General features: G+C 44.0%; 2 protein-coding genes across 4 annotated transcripts; one reads left to right on the forward strand and one right to left on the reverse strand.

Moving 5' to 3' along the window:
• Nucleotides 1-2,070: 2,070 nt before the first annotated feature.
• LOC138723180 (14 kDa phosphohistidine phosphatase-like) lies at nt 2,071-6,074 on the forward strand. The gene is made up of 3 exons (XM_069862092.1): nt 2,071-2,244; nt 3,353-3,477; nt 5,884-6,074. Exons 1-3 carry the CDS (start codon nt 2,115-2,117, stop codon nt 5,974-5,976), a joined length of 348 nt encoding a protein of 115 aa, XP_069718193.1. The 5' UTR covers nt 2,071-2,114; the 3' UTR covers nt 5,977-6,074.
• Nucleotides 6,075-7,926: 1,852 nt separating this feature from the next.
• On the reverse strand, nt 7,927-13,078 carry METTL18 (methyltransferase 18, RPL3 N3(tau)-histidine). 3 transcript variants are annotated; one of them, XM_069862712.1, is made up of 3 exons: nt 12,993-13,078; nt 12,168-12,331; nt 7,927-11,619 (listed from the first exon to the last, which is right to left on the reverse strand). In XM_069862712.1, the coding sequence occupies exon 3, from the start codon at nt 11,438-11,440 to the stop codon at nt 10,394-10,396; it is 1,047 nt and encodes a 348-aa protein (XP_069718813.1). In that variant the 5' UTR covers nt 11,441-11,619; nt 12,168-12,331; nt 12,993-13,078; the 3' UTR covers nt 7,927-10,393. The 3 variants fall into 3 exon arrangements, with proteins under 3 accessions (XP_069718813.1, XP_069718810.1, XP_069718812.1); XM_069862709.1 differs by having other exon boundaries at nt 7,927-11,622; XM_069862711.1 differs by lacking the exon at nt 12,993-13,078 and adding an exon at nt 12,916-12,931 and having other exon boundaries at nt 7,927-11,622.
• Nucleotides 13,079-16,116: the final 3,038 nt, after the last annotated feature.

Genomic DNA, 16,116 nt, shown 5'->3' on the forward strand with positions numbered 1-16,116 from the left:
GTAACTAGCAATAGTATCAGAACGAAAAAAATGTTAGAGACTTTCCTTAAGATGGCTAGCAAAACACATTAATAAACAACTTTAATTGTGAAGTGATAGCCACCAAACAAGATCTAATCCCAAAATTACATTTCTCCTGTTAAGCACTTTTAAATGCTGTACTTGTGTATTTTTTCTCTGTCTTACTGATGGGTTTATGTATTGCACATCAGTTCACACAGTGCTGTATCCAAGCTCTATTTTCATATTACATAACTACTACAGTTAGAGAAATTCATGCTGACAATGGTTTACTACTTGTATATACTTACACTGCACTTAAAGGATGTGGCTATGCTGCAACTCACTTGTGGAAATACTCTGAAATCTTGGGGGAAAAATTCCAGTCTTTAAAACAAAAATTTTTCCTCTTTTTTTTTTCTGACTAAGCACTACAAGTAAGGTGATGCTCAACAATTCTTTTACCTTCAGTAAATGTTATAGGCTCAATTAGCAGTCAATGGGTGCAGCGTACTCGTGCTAGATGTACACAACTTCATGATAGAACTGTGTGGTACTTGCCTTGAGTGGAACCCATAAAATAAGGCAAACAGGAGGATTCATGGAATGGTTTGGAAGGAACTTTAAAGATCATCTAGAGCCAACTACCCCTGCCATGGGCAGAGACACCTCCCACTGGATCAAGTTGCTCAAAGAGTCATGGAACCTGGTCTTGAACACTTCCAAGGATGGGGTGTTCACAACTTCCCTGGGCAACCTGAGCCAGGGCTTCACCATCGTGAAGAATTTCTTCCTAATGTCTAATCTAAATCTTCCCCTTTCCAATGTAAAGCCATTCACCCACGTCCTATTGCTACATGCCCTTGTAAAAAGTTCCTCCCCAGCTTTCTTGTAGCCCCTACAGATACTGGAAGCTGCTCTAAGGTCTCCTCGGACCCTTCTCTTCTCCAGGCTAAACCACCTCAACTCTCTCAGCCTGTCCCCATAGCGGAGGTGCTTCAGCCCTCTGATCATCTTTGTAGCCTCCTCTAGACCCGTTCCAACAGCTCCATAACCTTCTTACTTTGCGGATTTCGGAACTGGGCACCATTCTCCAGGTGAGGTCTCACAAGAGAGGAATAGAGGGGTAGAATCCCCTCCCTCACCCTTCTGGCCACGCTTCTTCTGATGCAGCCCAGGACACAGTTGGCTTTCTGGGCTGTGAGCATGCACTGCATTCGGCATTCAGGCTGAGAGAGTTGGGCTTGTTCAGCCTGGAGAAGAGAAGGCTCCGAGGAGACTTACAGTGACCTTCCAGTACCTGAAGGGGCTACATGAAACCTGGGGAGGGACTGTTTACAATGGCTTGTAGTGATGGGACTGCAGGGAATGGCTATCAGTTGGAGAACAGCATATTTAGAGTGGACATAAGGTGGAAGTTCTTCACGATGAGGGTCACTGGAACAGGTGTGGATGCCCCAAAACATCGTAGAGTCATAGAATGGTTTGGGCTTGAAGGGATCTTGAAGCCCATCCAGTTCCAACCCTCCTGTGATGGGCAGGGACACCTCCCACTGGACCAGGCTGCTCAAAGCCCCATCCAGCCTGGCCTTGAACACCTCCACGTGTTCAAGGGAACACTTCTTCACGCTGAGGGTGAGACACTGGCTCAGGTTGTCGATGGAAGCCGTGGCTCCCCCATCCCTGGAGGTGTCCAAGGCCAGGTTGATGGGGCTTTGAGTAGCCTGGCCCAGTGGGAGGTGGCCCTGCCCATGGCAGGGGGGTTGGGATTATAGAATTATAGCATTATGGAATTATGGAATCATAGAATACTTTGGGTTGGAAGGGACCAACCCCCCTGCGATGGGCAGGGACACCTCCCTCTAGATGAGATGATGTTTAAGGCCTCTTCCAACCCAAACCATTCTACCATTGCTGCCTCATGTCGAGCTTCTCACCAAGGAGCCCCCAACCCCTCCTGAAGGGAACCCACAGGGTGTGAGGGCCGCACCCCCCCGGCAGCTGACCCTCCCCTTCCCTCCCCCCCAAACGCTCCATCCCGCCGTTCCACACCTCCCCGGGCTCGCCCCGCCTCTCCCCGCGGCGTGACGGGGTGGGCGGGCTCCCTCGGGGCCATGGAGGCGGTGAGGGACGTGGAGATCGACCCCGAGGGCACCTTCAAGTACATCCTGGTGCGGCTGCAGCGCCCGGGCGGCGGCGGCCACCGCCACATCGTCCGGGGCACCAAGGCGGCCGAGTTCCACAGTGCGTGCTCGGAGCGAGGGTTCTACCCCTTTCCCCCCCTTTCTCCTCCCCCTTTTCCTCCCTTTTCCTCCCCCTTTCCCCTCCCCTTTTTCCTCCCCTTTTTCCCCCCCTTTCCCCCCCTTTCCCCCCCCTCCTTTCCCCCCCCCCCTTCCCCCCCCTCTCCCCCCCTTCCCCCCCCTTCCCCCCCCTTCCCCCCCCTCCTTTCCCCCCCCTCCTTTCCCCCCCCTCCTTTCTCCTCCTTCCCCCCTCTCCTTCCCCCCCACCCCCCCTCCTTCCCCCCCCCCCCTTTCTCCCCCCTTCCCCCCCATTATCGGTGCCCTGTGCTGCTGTCTCCGGTAGCTGCCACCTCCAAACCCATTAAACCTCCTTTTGGAGGTGGGATAACTTAAGTAAAACACTGAAATAGAGGACTGTAATTACAGCCTCCCTATGTCTGTAAAGAAAAACCTTCCTCTCTTGCAGGTGGAGAAGGGGAAAAGCAGCAAAAGCAGTAGAAAATGCTAGATAAGGAGAGTTCTGGAGTCTTTGGGGCTTGTGGATGTTCTACTGGCTCTAACTGTTACTAATTCAGGGCCTCCTTTCCCCATTTATACGTGTTCCATGCTACTGTCTCCATCAGCTGCCACCTCCAAACCCGATAAACATCGCTTAGGAGGTGGAATAACTAAGTAAACAACTGAAATAGAGAACTGTAATTACAGTCTCCCTATGTCTGTAAAGAGAAACTTCCCTCTCTTGCAAGTGAAAAAGCAGGAAAATGAGTAGAAAATAGCTGATTTGAATTCTGGAGTCTTTGGTGCCTGTGCATGTTCTAATTAACTGTTCTTAATTCAGGAACCCTTTCCCTCCCTTTATCGGATCCCCATGCTGCTGTCTCTGGCAGCTGCCACCTCCAAACGCGATAAACCTCCCTTTGGAGGTGGGATAACTAAGTAAAACACTGAAACAGAGGACTGTAATTACAGCCTCCCTATGTCTATAAAGTGAAACCTCCCTCTCTTGCAAGTGAAAAAGCAGGGAAACAAGTAGAAATTGGCTGATAAGAACAGTTCTGGGGTCTTTGGTGCCTGTGCATGTTCTAATGGCTCTCACTGTTCTTCTTGTGCAGATCACATCTTTGAGAAAGTAAATCCAGAGATGGAAAAGCTGGGATATGAGTGCAAATGCCTTGGAGGAGGGAAAATTGATCACAATAGCAAAGAGAAGAAAATTAGGGTGTTTGGGCTCTCCACAGTAAGTGCATCTCTTGTATTCCTTCAAATCTTGCTGTCTCTAACGTTCTGTGATATTTGCTTTATAGTATGGTGGTTTTCAGCAATTTGAATCACATTAACTGGAAAACTTGCCTGGCTCACTTAGAAGATAGATTAGAAAAACACAGTTCTTAAGGGCAGGAGACTAAAGTAAAAATAGTAGAAAACAATGCTGAGTAATATCAGCATTAAGTTATAATAAAGACTAAAACCACAAGTTAGTATCTGTTGGTTCAGAATCTTTTTGTTTTACTGCCAGAGCAGGAGTAGCCCATTTGTACCTGCAGGGTTGCTGATCCAGCTTTATTATGACTTTTATTTACCAATAAAATTGTTATTTGGTCATTGACCAGCTAAATTGTGAATGCTGTTCTGTGCTTTTGTTGAGTGAGAAGAACCAGTTTTTAATGTGGCGAATTTCTAGTAGGTGGAGATGTAGTTTCACATAAATGCATTTTGTGGGAAGAAAAGTAACTTCCAGGAGTTGAAATGCAGTATAGATTTATGGAGACCGGAGCACTTTTGTTACCTGTCATTGTTCTGTTTAAGTTCAGTTTCTTTATGAAAGACTCGGTAAGTGGTAATGTTTTCTTGAATTTGGGAAACATGCTGTGGTATGTTTTTGAAGTTGCTCTGTGGTGAAGCATAGCTGCTTCTGAAAACAGCAGTTCTATTAAGTGCATTTTTTTCATGAGAAGTGGTGGTTACTATGAATCTGGTTACCTTAGATGAGCAGTGAAGGCTGGGCCTTGAATGTGTTAAGCTTATTTAAATGTTAGCGGTGCTTTTGTTTCAAGATGGCTCTTGCTACCTAGAGTCATAAGAAAAAAGAAACTGTAGGATTTTTATAGAGTGGGAAGGCAGTCTATAATGCTTATTCTACTAAATGCTTGTGATTATAAATTCTCATCAGAACTGCATTTTTAGATCAGGCTTGACCACTTGTATTATTAGTTCAGCTGCCAAGTTAGTGTTAGAGGCAACGGTCAACTCTTGCTCTTGTGATGCAGTGTCTATGGGAAATACCTTGTTTCTCTGCTTTTGGTACCTTGACACTTACGGTTGAGCATCATGTAAAAGCAGAGTTTTACTACCATGAAGGCTGCTGTCAGGGAGAGACCTGGAAGTTCGGAACACCTGAGTTAGCAGGCTAGAAGCTAGTGTATTAAATAATTTGCTTTAATACTTCTGTTTATTTGGAGATCTGTTGTCAGACTCTAAAACAGCCTCATCTTGGTGTTTTATGAAAACCAGAGAAATAGTCATCAACTTCTGGTGAAGTAAATGCAGTGTTTTTATTTGCAAAGTCAGATGGGGTCTTCAAGGTGATTACCAAGGTGAGAGTGATCTGTAGGTCTGTTGCTTTACCACTGACAGTATAAACCTGTAGTATTTCTCACTTAACTATATTATCTGGTATTTTTTAAAAACTTGCATTAATAATTTTAACCTGTGCACTTCCAATGCTGTTTTACTTGAGCTGTTCCTTTTAGGGCAGAATCAGTGGTGGATAAAATTACATGTCTTGATAATGAAATCGTGAGCGTTTTTTTCAGTCTTTCAAGTTAAAAGTTTCACTGGAAAAAGCAAGCCACCTGTAAATCACAGGTTTTCATCAGTAGACTCCACTGGTCTAAAGGCTTTTTGACAGGGAAAAACTTACAGCTCTGAAATAAGAAATCAAGATAACTTAAGTCATGTAAGACTATAACTGAAATTTGAGAGTTGTGGTAGATTATGCCTTTCCATTAGAGTAACAGTGTGATCAGTCATTTAAGTGAGGGTTAGAAATCACATGGGCCTTCTCACATTTCCTAAGTTTGAAGTTGCAGTGGCTGAAGAACTGCTACTTTAAAATTATGCCATTGCCCGCTAAGGCAAGGTTGCAAACAAAACATGAAGACTTATTTCTTTAGTGGCTAGAATAGTATTCAGATGTTCACATCTGTGGCTCCTTATTCCTTTTTCCTTCAGCTGAGACAAGTCAGTTGGTTTTATGCTCATGCATTCAAGTTGGTCAATGCAATCTCTGTGGTTTAAAAGGACATTCAATAAATATGGTAGCTGAGGGGTTAGGAACACTTTAAAACAAGCTTCCTGCTGGAGAAATCGTGATGTGAAAAATGCATCCTCTATTACTTGAGATTGCTTGACCTTATTTCATTTATTTTCTACAAATCGTGCAGGGGAGGGGGAAGAATTGGAGAGGACAATATAAAAATAATAACTGACACTGCAAGAATAACTCTTAGAACCTGTATTTGATTTGTACCTGAACTACTTGAAGTATCAAATCATAACTGGATAATTTGTGTCAACAAGAATTCTGTAGTTCTGTGGAGCTACTTTCTGCAGGTGTCTAATAAGCACTTGTTCTCTCTTGCAGGGCTATGGGAAAGCAGATCATGCAGTGACTGTAGAGATACTGAAAAAAGTGTACACAGATTATGAAATTACATGGTCAGATGACAAGAAATAAATCAGCTACCTATCAACACAAGAAATTCAAAACTGGTAACTCTGAGCTCTACTTTGATAAATAAAAGTAAATGTGTCTTCGATGTACATTACCATAAATCTGGAGTAACCAGACTCTGCAGTAATTTGTCATGCTGTTAGTAAGCCCTGGATATATCTTGGTTTTCAGAATCATTTCTTTGTGCAGAATCTGCAGTTCTAAGCCTTTGCTTTTACATGCCATCTAATTAAACACTCCCATATCATCCTACCTTCAGTTTGTTTTCATCCAGTCCTGTCTCACTGGTAAGTTGTAGGATACATCAGGATTTTACCATCAGCTTGAACACCACAGTACTAAACCTGTTCCCTGGTCTTCATCAATTATCTAAATCTTCGATCTACTCCATGGTTTTGAAAATTCAGTATTTGTGTTCCACACAAGTAATGATGAAGAACTTTTGGGTTCCTGTAAGATCTTTTCCTATGCCAGAGTGATAGCGATGTCAAATTCTAATAATATTTTTATTCTGATTCCCCTGTATGTACTACTTTTATTTTTCATGAGTGTAATGATCTTTTTCATTTTCTAATTGCAATAATTATCTTATAATTAATGACCTCCCAGACAGACACAGTACACTTAGTCAGTGTCTAACTTATGGTACCTGCTTCCTCCTGTTGTGGCAGGGCATTTCCCCTCATTTTTTGTGAAGTTACTGCTACAATTTTCATTTTCTTGTTTCCTGCCAGTCTTGTCTTGAATCCCATTATGGATTTCAAGGCAGTACCTTTTGCTCTTAGGCTCACATTGTTGACGTGCAGTCTTCAGGAAGCATTTGTATATAAATCCTGGTTCATCCCTTTGCTGTCGTTCCCACTGCACTTACCTACCACTATCTAATAGGGTTTTTTTCAGGGGCCATGAGACTCTTAAAGTACAAACAGTATGAGATCTGAGAGGCTTTAGTCCTGTTCATGTCACAAAGAAGTCCTGCTATTACTGCTTTATAACGCTAATTATCCATCTTCTGTCACCCTTCTGTATCTCTGTTTTGATTGGTTGAGCAGAGAGGGACTTCTTGTTCTCATCCTCAGTCCATTCCTCTATTTCCATCCCAATAATCACCTCGGAGCAGGATCTCTTGAACCTGGTGCTGTAGTCTCTTGGTTGGCACCTGCTTTCCCCTCGATGCAGCCTGGACTTTCTCCCCGGGTTCCCGGTGCACTTTAGCATCTGCCGTTTGTGCTTCTCTTTGCACTCCTGTGCAATAGTTGTCTGGCTGCACCACTTCACGTGCTGTGAGAACATGAATTGCAGATTTGACTTAACAAGATTTTGATTTCAGAACATGACCAAATGCCTGTGCACCTAGTAACTAAGAATAGCATACAAGTCAATAACTTGCAAATTGGGCGCTTCCTATTTCAATTTTCCTCATGGGCTTTTTCCCCTAAGCTTTAGTAAAGTAACTGTAACGGATGCCATTTAATTGATGCCAGTATGCAAAACCGACTGTTTCAATAGCCTCATTTCCCCAAACTAAGAAATAGTCTTCAAAGGGAAGTCATCAGTTCAGGAGAGCGCCTGTTAAAACAAACAAGCATTTTGATTTAGCTTCCTGAGACGTTTTATGACTGATTTTAATGTTTCTCTGCACAATACTTACGGGAAAGACATAATTTGGACCGGATTTCATATTGTGATGTCTCTTGGGGCAAGGAGAGAAAAGGGGTGGTGATTTGGAATGAGCCAATAACTTGAGGTACCAGCTGATCTCTACCATTGTTTCTTCATTGAAGAGATTGGGCTTGATGTAAGGGTTTATTGTGTCATTAGAAAAAATACTGCGGGAGTCCTCCCAGTTCTGTTCTTTTCTGGTGTGGTGTCATTTGGGAAAACGTTAATTTCCCTAGCTGTTAAGTAATACGTACAGGTATTACAAGCGAGTGAAGGATTTTTATTCCAAGTCATAAAGAGAAGCAGGGAGCTGGTTGCTAGGGAGTGACAATTCAGGGAGAAGAAAAAGCCTTGATGTTGTAGATTAGGGAAGCCAGTGTTTGATGTTGAAATACCAAACACCAGCCTACAAAATTAAGTGTTGAATTTTGCTTCCTCTCACGCGTATCAGCTGGAGTTTAAGAACAGAATAGAAATAATCTGGAATTATGGAAATTCCAATGCTAATTTTGCTGATTTCACTAGAAAAGCATCCTTTTTAATTCCCTGCTGTACTTCTGAAATTGGAACTTAATCATACTGTGTGGGGTTTCCTGTTTTGCAGGTATGTAATCATTGTGAGATTGTGGCTCTAGCAGTCTTTAGTTGAAAGTCTTAAAAAAACCTGATTGTTTATTTGCATGAGAACAGAGCTCTGGTTGAGCAATTCAGCAATAAAATAAGGAACCCAAGCAAAGGAGTAGTATACTACTGTGAGTTTGACTCTAAGTATTTTCAAGAGGAAGCTTTATGATAGGAGATTTAAGTGCCACCTTTATTGATCAAAAAATACGTGAGATTCTTGTACTTAACCAAACTCATAGCGGTCAACATTTCTTACTGTTTCAGGTACCATTCTCTGGAACAGCATTACACCTAGCAGGTGTAAAACAAGCTCTTCAGTCATTATGTGCAAGCCCCCATTTGTCTTGCAACTGAGTTTTAAGAAAGGGCAAGTGGTACCTGCTTTACTTCCAGCTTCCCAGTTCTGACAAAAAAAAAGAACTGTTAACAGCACTTTATTGATCTGCCAAAGCTAAACCTTCCTTTTGTTCCACAATCTGTAGTCAGCGGTTGTCTGTCATCAGTAAGTTTTAGAGTTGATACGGAAAAATTCCAAAGCACAATCACAGCCCCAGCACAACTGAATGCCTTTTTTTTTTCTCTCCTATAAAAAGAGCAACTTTAGTAGTCTCCGAGGCATCCCTTTAAAACAGTCCACTTACAATTGTTTCTGGAACAACAGTACTTGTTAAGGCTCTTTTGTAAGTTACAGGAAATTCTCTATCACTATCTTAACAGCAACACGGTCACAATAGGAATCTTACAGCTGACTTCCATAGTGTCCAGTGACAGGAACTTTACACAAGAATTACTGATTTAGGTCACTGCTGTAATGAGTGTCTTTGTCCCCTCAGACTATTGTACATTTTCCCCTAGACTAAGTATCCTTGCATTCAGTTTACTGTAGTATTTGACTGTCTCTCAGTTTATATTCTGCAAGGGCAGCTGCATGATGAGAAGAAGTAACTTTGATGTACATGTTAGAAATTCTACAACACCTTTTTGTTCAGTTTTGGTTAAGAAAACATGCAGTGGACTATTTTTGTGTGAATTGTTGCTGACATCAAGCACTCAGGACCAGGTTTTGTAGTTCTTTGGGCTTGTTTGCATTTTCAGTAAGGTAATTTCTTGAGCAACATCACTATCTTTGGCCCAGGACACAGGAGTGACTTTTGCACAGGCTGTTCTGAACACTTGCTGCCCTGCCAAACTGCTGAGAAGACTGAAGAGGTGCGTGTTCAGCAGTACCCCTGGCAAGTTTTGAAAATAGGTCTGGGTGGTTGATTTCTGGGAAAATCTTGGTAAGAAACTCTACAGCAATCAAGTCAGCAATCTGCTCTTACAGTGCAGTTTTAGCTCCCTTCCCCATTGTCACCTAAAGCTCAGTCCTGTCAACCTCCAGTTTCCTGGTCTGCATTTGTAGGTTTATTGGTTAGTTGTTAAGAAGCTTATCTTGTGTAGAGTCTTCTTTCAGCTCAGTTTTGAATACAAAAGAAATATATTCATTTCTAAAACCAGTACAGCTTTTCCCAGTTACTTTTGGAAATTATCTGAGAGTGATGTCAAAATCTGAATTTAAAAATGTACAACACCAGTACTCCGGTATGCTTTTTTAAAGGATTGAATAAGAGCCCCGTGTGCATTACACTTGGAAACATTACAGAGGTTTGAGAAATTACTAGCAGAACAGAAGTGATAAATGCAGTCACATCCCCATCTTGTGGCAAAGCAGCAGAGCACAGGTACGAAGCCAATTCCCAAATAGTCCCTGAGTTGGGAACCTGACCCTTGGGACCCCTCTGTGCACGATATTGGGATGCTAAATGCTCTTAAATGCTCTTCCTCGGGTTGTGTTCAGCAGCCCCTCCGGTCAGGTACAGTTCTGGCACCACCAGAGAACGCAAGAGGGGGACCAGGAAGGCAACTTGCTTCATTTTTTAAATACACACAAGTGACAATTAATTGGCATAAGCAGATGATGGTTCAAGCAGAGCTCCACTTTTCTATGCAAAACCAGCATCAAACAAGTCCTGCACTTCCAGCCAGACATGACAATTTTTCAAAGCAGAAAATTCAACAGAGGAAAAAGCAAAGAAACATGAGTATTAAGACATTGTATCTTTAAGGTATTTTTTTAAGGATCAGTGGTTGAATTTTAACTGGAATCTTTGAAGGCCATTTCCATAATGCATCGCTGCAGTCCTTGATCGATTGTTTTAACTATGCTGCTCCTAAAAACTTTTCTCTCTTCAATGAATTTCTCAAAGAGGTAGATTCCACCGCCAACGCCAAAATAATGTGCTTTGCTTGCCAAATACACACGGCCATTTTTATCCAAGAGCTCAGCCAGGGTGTCGTGCAGAGCACTGTAGTAGTCGGGATTATAGACAGTCTCAGATGTGAGAATCACATCATACTTTGAAAAGGGTCTGTTGCTGCTTAGCAGGAGCTGGCAGACTTCAGGCCAGCCTCCAGAAAGAAATCGGCATTTGCTGAGCGCACTGGGTGAGCACTTTGCGTTCTTGGGCCTCTTGGAAGGAGGCTCGCAGGTTTTCTTAGCATCTCCACTGCCCTTCCTCCTGCCTTCACCAACACAGTTGGCCACCGCGTTGGGCAAGGTGATTTCATCAATCACAGTGCTGTTGTAGTCCTGAAAGTGGACTTGTTCAGCATCACCCCTTAGAGCAACGATTCCCAGCAGTCCTGCCCCGCAGCCAAGATCCAGTACAGTCTTGTTGGTAAACTGTATTTCAGCCTCAGAAAAGTAGTCTATGAGGTCATAGGTGCATTCCCAAATTTTCAGTCCTCCCTCATAAAATCCTGGGATGAGATCAGAGTGAGAAGAAATACTTTTAGACACAATTCCTTCTGCGTCGGCACCGTCCACACATGTCATTTCCACTGCAGATATATTTATGCAATACAGACCCGATACTGTTTCCAAGACTTTATTTTCCAAGACTTTGTTGAGATCTCCAGGTACCTGGTGCTCCTTGGCAGCTTTAAAGCTGATCTTTTTCTCCAACGGCATCTTATCTCCATACTTATCATGGCCCAGACTTGGGCTGGAGCTTGCCCCAGCCTTGGCAGTTTGCCTGCTCTTTTCTGTGGATCCCCATTCATGCTCAGGATTGCAGAACTGCAAGTCTGTCTGATCATCAGTGCCTGCTTCATCAATTAAGAAGTTAAATCGAAAAGCCATTTTCAGGAATTAAAAAAAGCGGGCTTAATTTATTGCAGTCAGAATCAAAAAGCAGCACTGTACAAAGGCCTTTTTGTTTGTTTCTTTTCTTTTATAAAGGATGTTTTTATGTGTTTGCCAGGATGTTAGTGCTTAGCAGGTAGAACATCGGATCCTTTACCAGTGAATCAGGCAGACTCCTTCTGGAAGGAGAATAAATAGAATCATATGATCATTTGGTCGGAAAAGACCTTTTAAATCATCATGTCAAACTGTCCCTGCCTACTACCAAACCAGATCCCTGAGCAACTCATCCACCCATGGGATGGTGACTCAACCACCTCCCCAGGCAGCCTCAACCAGTGCCTGAGAAACTGTTCTGTGAAGAAATTTTTCCCAATGTCCAATCTGAACCTCCCCTGGCACAACTTGAGGCCATTCCCTTTCATCCTATCACCTGTCACTTTGGAGAAGAGGCCCAACACCCACTTCGCTACAATTGATACTGAAAATGCCAGCAAATAAACACTCTAAGGCTCATTTTGGAGTTTTAGAAAGCAACCACCCTTTATCAGGCCAGGGCAACACAAGGCAGTGATCTCCATCAATCACGTACAGTGAGACAAAACCTAGGACAGAATGTATTTCCCACTTACATGCATATGTATAAATTTTCCCAGAAATCTGATACATATTCTGCTACTCTCCAAGGACTAATTTTAATGTTAGGAACATGACAGTCAAATACCTTGCTAATTTGGAGCTTCGGAGCCAGCTCCCTGTCTGACCTTGCATCTGAGATAGGGAGAGGCTGCAGAGGTGATTACAGAAGAAGACACATCCATCTGGCATAGATCGTACTGAACACAAGACATTATCATCTCCAAAGAATGAACAGCGACTGGAAAAACACTGAAAGAAAACAAGACTATCAGAGAAAGAAAACATGCTGTCAAAGGAACATTCTAACTCTCAAAACCCAAAATTACTTATAGAATCATAGAATAACCAGGTTGGAAGAGACCCACCGGATTATAGAGTCCAACCGTTCCCATCAAACACTAAACCATGTCCCTCAGCACCTCGTCCACCCGTCCCTTAAACCCCTCTAGGGAAGGGGACTCAAGCCCCTCCCTGGGCAGCCTCTGCCAGTGTCCAATCAACCTTTCCGGGAAAAATTTTTTCTGATGTCCAGCCTGAACCTCCCCTGGTGGAGCTTGAGGCCATTCCCGCTCGTCCTGTCCCCTGTCACTTGGAAGAAGAGGCCAGCTCCCTCCTCTCCACAACCTTAAATCAAAAATATTCCACTTTATGTAACAGTAACTACTTCTCGTATCAATCTCCTTCCACTTTATAGCCATTGCCCCTACACGCCTTTGTTAAATGCCCCTCCTCAGCTTTCCTGTAGCCCCTTCAGGTACTGGAAGGTCGCTATAAGGTCTCCCCAAGAGTCTTCTCTAAGCTGAGCAACCCCAACCCTCTCAGCTTGTCCTCACACGGGAGACGCTCCAGCCCTCTGACCATCTCTGTAGCCTTCTCTAGACCCGTTCCAACAGCTCCGTGTCCTTCTTACGTTGGGGATTCCAGAACTGGACACGATACTCCAGCAGCACTCCTGCTCTCCGACCCTCCGCGCCGCGCTCCTACCGCTCTGCCGGAAGCTGCGACCACGTGGGAGCCGCTTCCGCTTCCGGTTCCTTTTAAAGGGCGCGCGGCGGCTGCGTATGTAGAGGCCACGCCCCCTCCCCCGCGGCCGCAGAGGCTTCTGGGATCGCGGCGCGCGGGTTTTCCCGCCAACTTCGTGAGGCGGCGCGGGGCGCCATGTCGCAAAGAGACCCCGAGCTGCTCCTGCAGGAGCTGGGAGGCTGGGACTGGGATCTTTGCCGCAGGGAGCTGCCTGCCGTCCTGCCGCGGCTCCTTATATCCTTCAGTTTATGGGCTGAAGAGCTTCCCCCGGGTTGGGGGGTGGGGGTGAGGAGCCCCCCTCACAAATGGGGAGGGAAGGGGGCTCTGGCTGCAGCGTGGAAAAAGGGGTTGAATTTGTGGGAGGGAAAGCGGTGCAGCCGGCACAAGGGGAAAAGGAGGGCGCTAGGTGATGGAAGAAGTCGTTGCTGTTACAAAAAGTGGATTTTTTTTTTGATTGAATCCAAAGTGGAGTTCAGTTTCATCTAAGTAACTGTATTTTTTGAAAGTTAGACAAATAATCCGTCTGTAACGTGTCTTCTTTAAGTGTTTTTCAAACACTCTTAATTAGAAGATTATAACATCGATGTGTCCCTTTGCTTAGTCCTGCCCCTAAACTGCTCCTGGAATCCTGGGGTCAGTTCTGGGCCCCTCACCACAAAAAGGATGTTGAGGCTCTGGAGCGAGTCCGGAGAAGAGCAACGAAGCTGGGGAAGGGGCTGGAGAACAAGTCTGAGGTACCTGGGGGTGTTTATCCTGGAGAAGAGGAGGCTGAGGGGAGACCTTATTGCTCTCTCCAACTGCCTGAGAGGAGGTTGTGGAGAGGAGGGAGCTGGGCTCTTCTCCCAAGGGACAGGGGACAGGACGAGAGGGAATGGCCTCAAGCTCCACCAGGGGAGGTTCAGGCTGGACATCAGGATGAAATCTTTCCCAGAAAGGGTCATTGGGCACTGGCAGAGGCTGCCCAGGGAGGAGGGTGAGTCACCTTCCCTGGAGGGGTTTAAAGGACGGGTGGACGAGGTGCTGAGGGACATGGTTTTAGTGATTGATGGGAATGGTTGGACTCGGTGATCCGGTGGGTCCTTTCCAACCTGGTGATTCTATGATTCTGTCTAATGTTAAGTATAATCTGTATTGAATAGGTGTGTCTTCTGTAGTCACCTCTGTAGCGTCTCCCTATCTCAAACACACCTGTCAGGCAGGGAGCTGGCTCCAAAGCTACAAATTAGCAAAACATTTGACTGTTGCGTTCATAGTAGCATTAAGATTAGTCCCTGGAAAGCAATAGGATATCCATAAGACTTGTCAGAAAACTTGCACTTATGCATGTGGCTGTGATACAATGTGTGGAATATTTCAGAGTGGAATATTTTGGTTTAAGCTAAAGTACAGTTATGTTTTCATAGAATCACCAGGTTGGAAAAGATGCACCGGATCTGTCTAAGCAGATGTGGGTTTTGAAGTTAGAATATCCCTTTGGCAGCATGTTTTCTTTCCAACGGTGTTTTCTAGATGTTCATTCCTTGAAAATGATAACGTATTGTGTGAGGAACGATTTATGCGAAACTGATGGCTTTTCTGTAATCATCTCTGTTTGGGATTCTTCCTAATCTGAAAGGCAGGGTCAAGCAGAGCTGGAGCTAGCTCCAAATTAGCAAGAGTTTTGACTGTTGAAAAGTTTCATAACATTAATATTAGACCTTGGAAAGTAATAGAATATGCATAAGATTTCTGGGAAAATTTATGCTTGTAAGTGGGGAAATATATTTTGTAACAACTCTCCTGTCTCATTGCATATGATTGGTGGAGATCATACCTGCGTGTTGCCATGGCCTGATAAAGGGTGCTTGGTTTTTAAAGCTCCAAAATGAGTCTTATAGAGTTTTATTTACTGACATTTTCAGTATCAGGTGCAAAAAATACTCTGTCAGCTCTTGTCTTGTTGCGCGTGATTGATGGAGATTTCTCCCTTGCGTTTCCCTGGCATGGTGAAGGATGCTTGCTTTCTAAAACTCCAAAATGACTCTAACAGAGTTCTATTTGCTTGCATTTTTGATATCACAGGTATTTTCACTGGAAATCAATAGATCCCCTCACTGGAATGAAAGGTTCAGGGCAGAGAATGGTGTGTGGCTCATTCGCCTCTGCAAAACCCATACTCCAAATGCACTGTAGAGATTGTGGTGTAGGTGGTGAGGTGGCTCTGTCTGCAGCAGTTAGAACAACATTTGTGGCAGGACAAACACAAGTTTCTTTAACATTTTCACTCCATGTATCAGGAATCTGAAGACTGGACAGAGCACATCCGTAAGTACTGACCCAGAGGCACCTCCCCCTCCTAACGATCGTTGTGTTGCAGTGGCATTATAAACTCTACCCCACTTAATACCTCTGCTATACAAGTGATTTCCACGGTCTTCAGCAATGCTGCTGGACCTTGTGTGTGATAGTAACTGTATGGTGGATATGCTTTGTGGAAGTCCATAAAGAAGCTATGTTTGTAAGACTGGTTTTTCCTTCCTTCTGCTTCTGATTGTTAGATACTCGAAAGAAGTATTTTATTGTCTTTTTGGCTGTTATTTCACAGGTAGGAAAACTCTGGAAATACCTGTTAGTGATAAGAAAATGAGGCTGATAAGTAACTGTATAGGAGTTTCGCTAACATGCCCAGTCAAGCCGTGTATTAGTGCAGACCAGTGCTTTAAATGTGCAACTGTTTGCAGGATGGAACACAAAATATTCTAGTTCCATGGGCAAACAACTGTGCTCCACCTTCAGCTGGGTGTAGTCAGGTGTGATGCTGTTATTGATGGGTTTATGCATGTTGTAGCTGTTATTGTTACATGTTTTTTCATATAATGCATATGTGAGAACTGTTATGTTGCCCCTCAAAATCAAATATCTGATCTGTTTCTGCTTGGTAGAGTTCTTTGTTTCATCTGGTACATTGTTATGTATTCCTGGTAATTGTATGTTGTTTTTCTCTAAGGTTTTGTGAATGTTTTGCGTTGCAG

This window comes from Phaenicophaeus curvirostris, chromosome 8, assembly GCF_032191515.1.
Source record: "Phaenicophaeus curvirostris isolate KB17595 chromosome 8, BPBGC_Pcur_1.0, whole genome shotgun sequence".
In the NCBI taxonomy this organism is placed as follows: Eukaryota; Metazoa; Chordata; class Aves; order Cuculiformes; family Cuculidae; genus Phaenicophaeus; species Phaenicophaeus curvirostris.

Excerpts from the sequence above, each read along its gene's own strand:
- METTL18 (XM_069862712.1), bottom strand. The coding sequence starts at position 11,440 with ATGGCTTTTCGATTTAACTTCTTAATTGATGAAGCAGGCACTGATGAT.
- LOC138723180 (XM_069862092.1), top strand. The coding sequence starts at position 2,115 with ATGGAGGCGGTGAGGGACGTGGAGATCGACCCCGAGGGCACCTTCAAG. Across the intron at positions 2,245-3,352 it reads CAAGGCGGCCGAGTTCCACA|ATCACATCTTTGAGAAAGTA; the intron begins GTGCGTGCTCGG and ends CTTCTTGTGCAG. Across the intron at positions 3,478-5,883 it reads GGGTGTTTGGGCTCTCCACA|GGCTATGGGAAAGCAGATCA; the intron begins GTAAGTGCATCT and ends TCTCTCTTGCAG.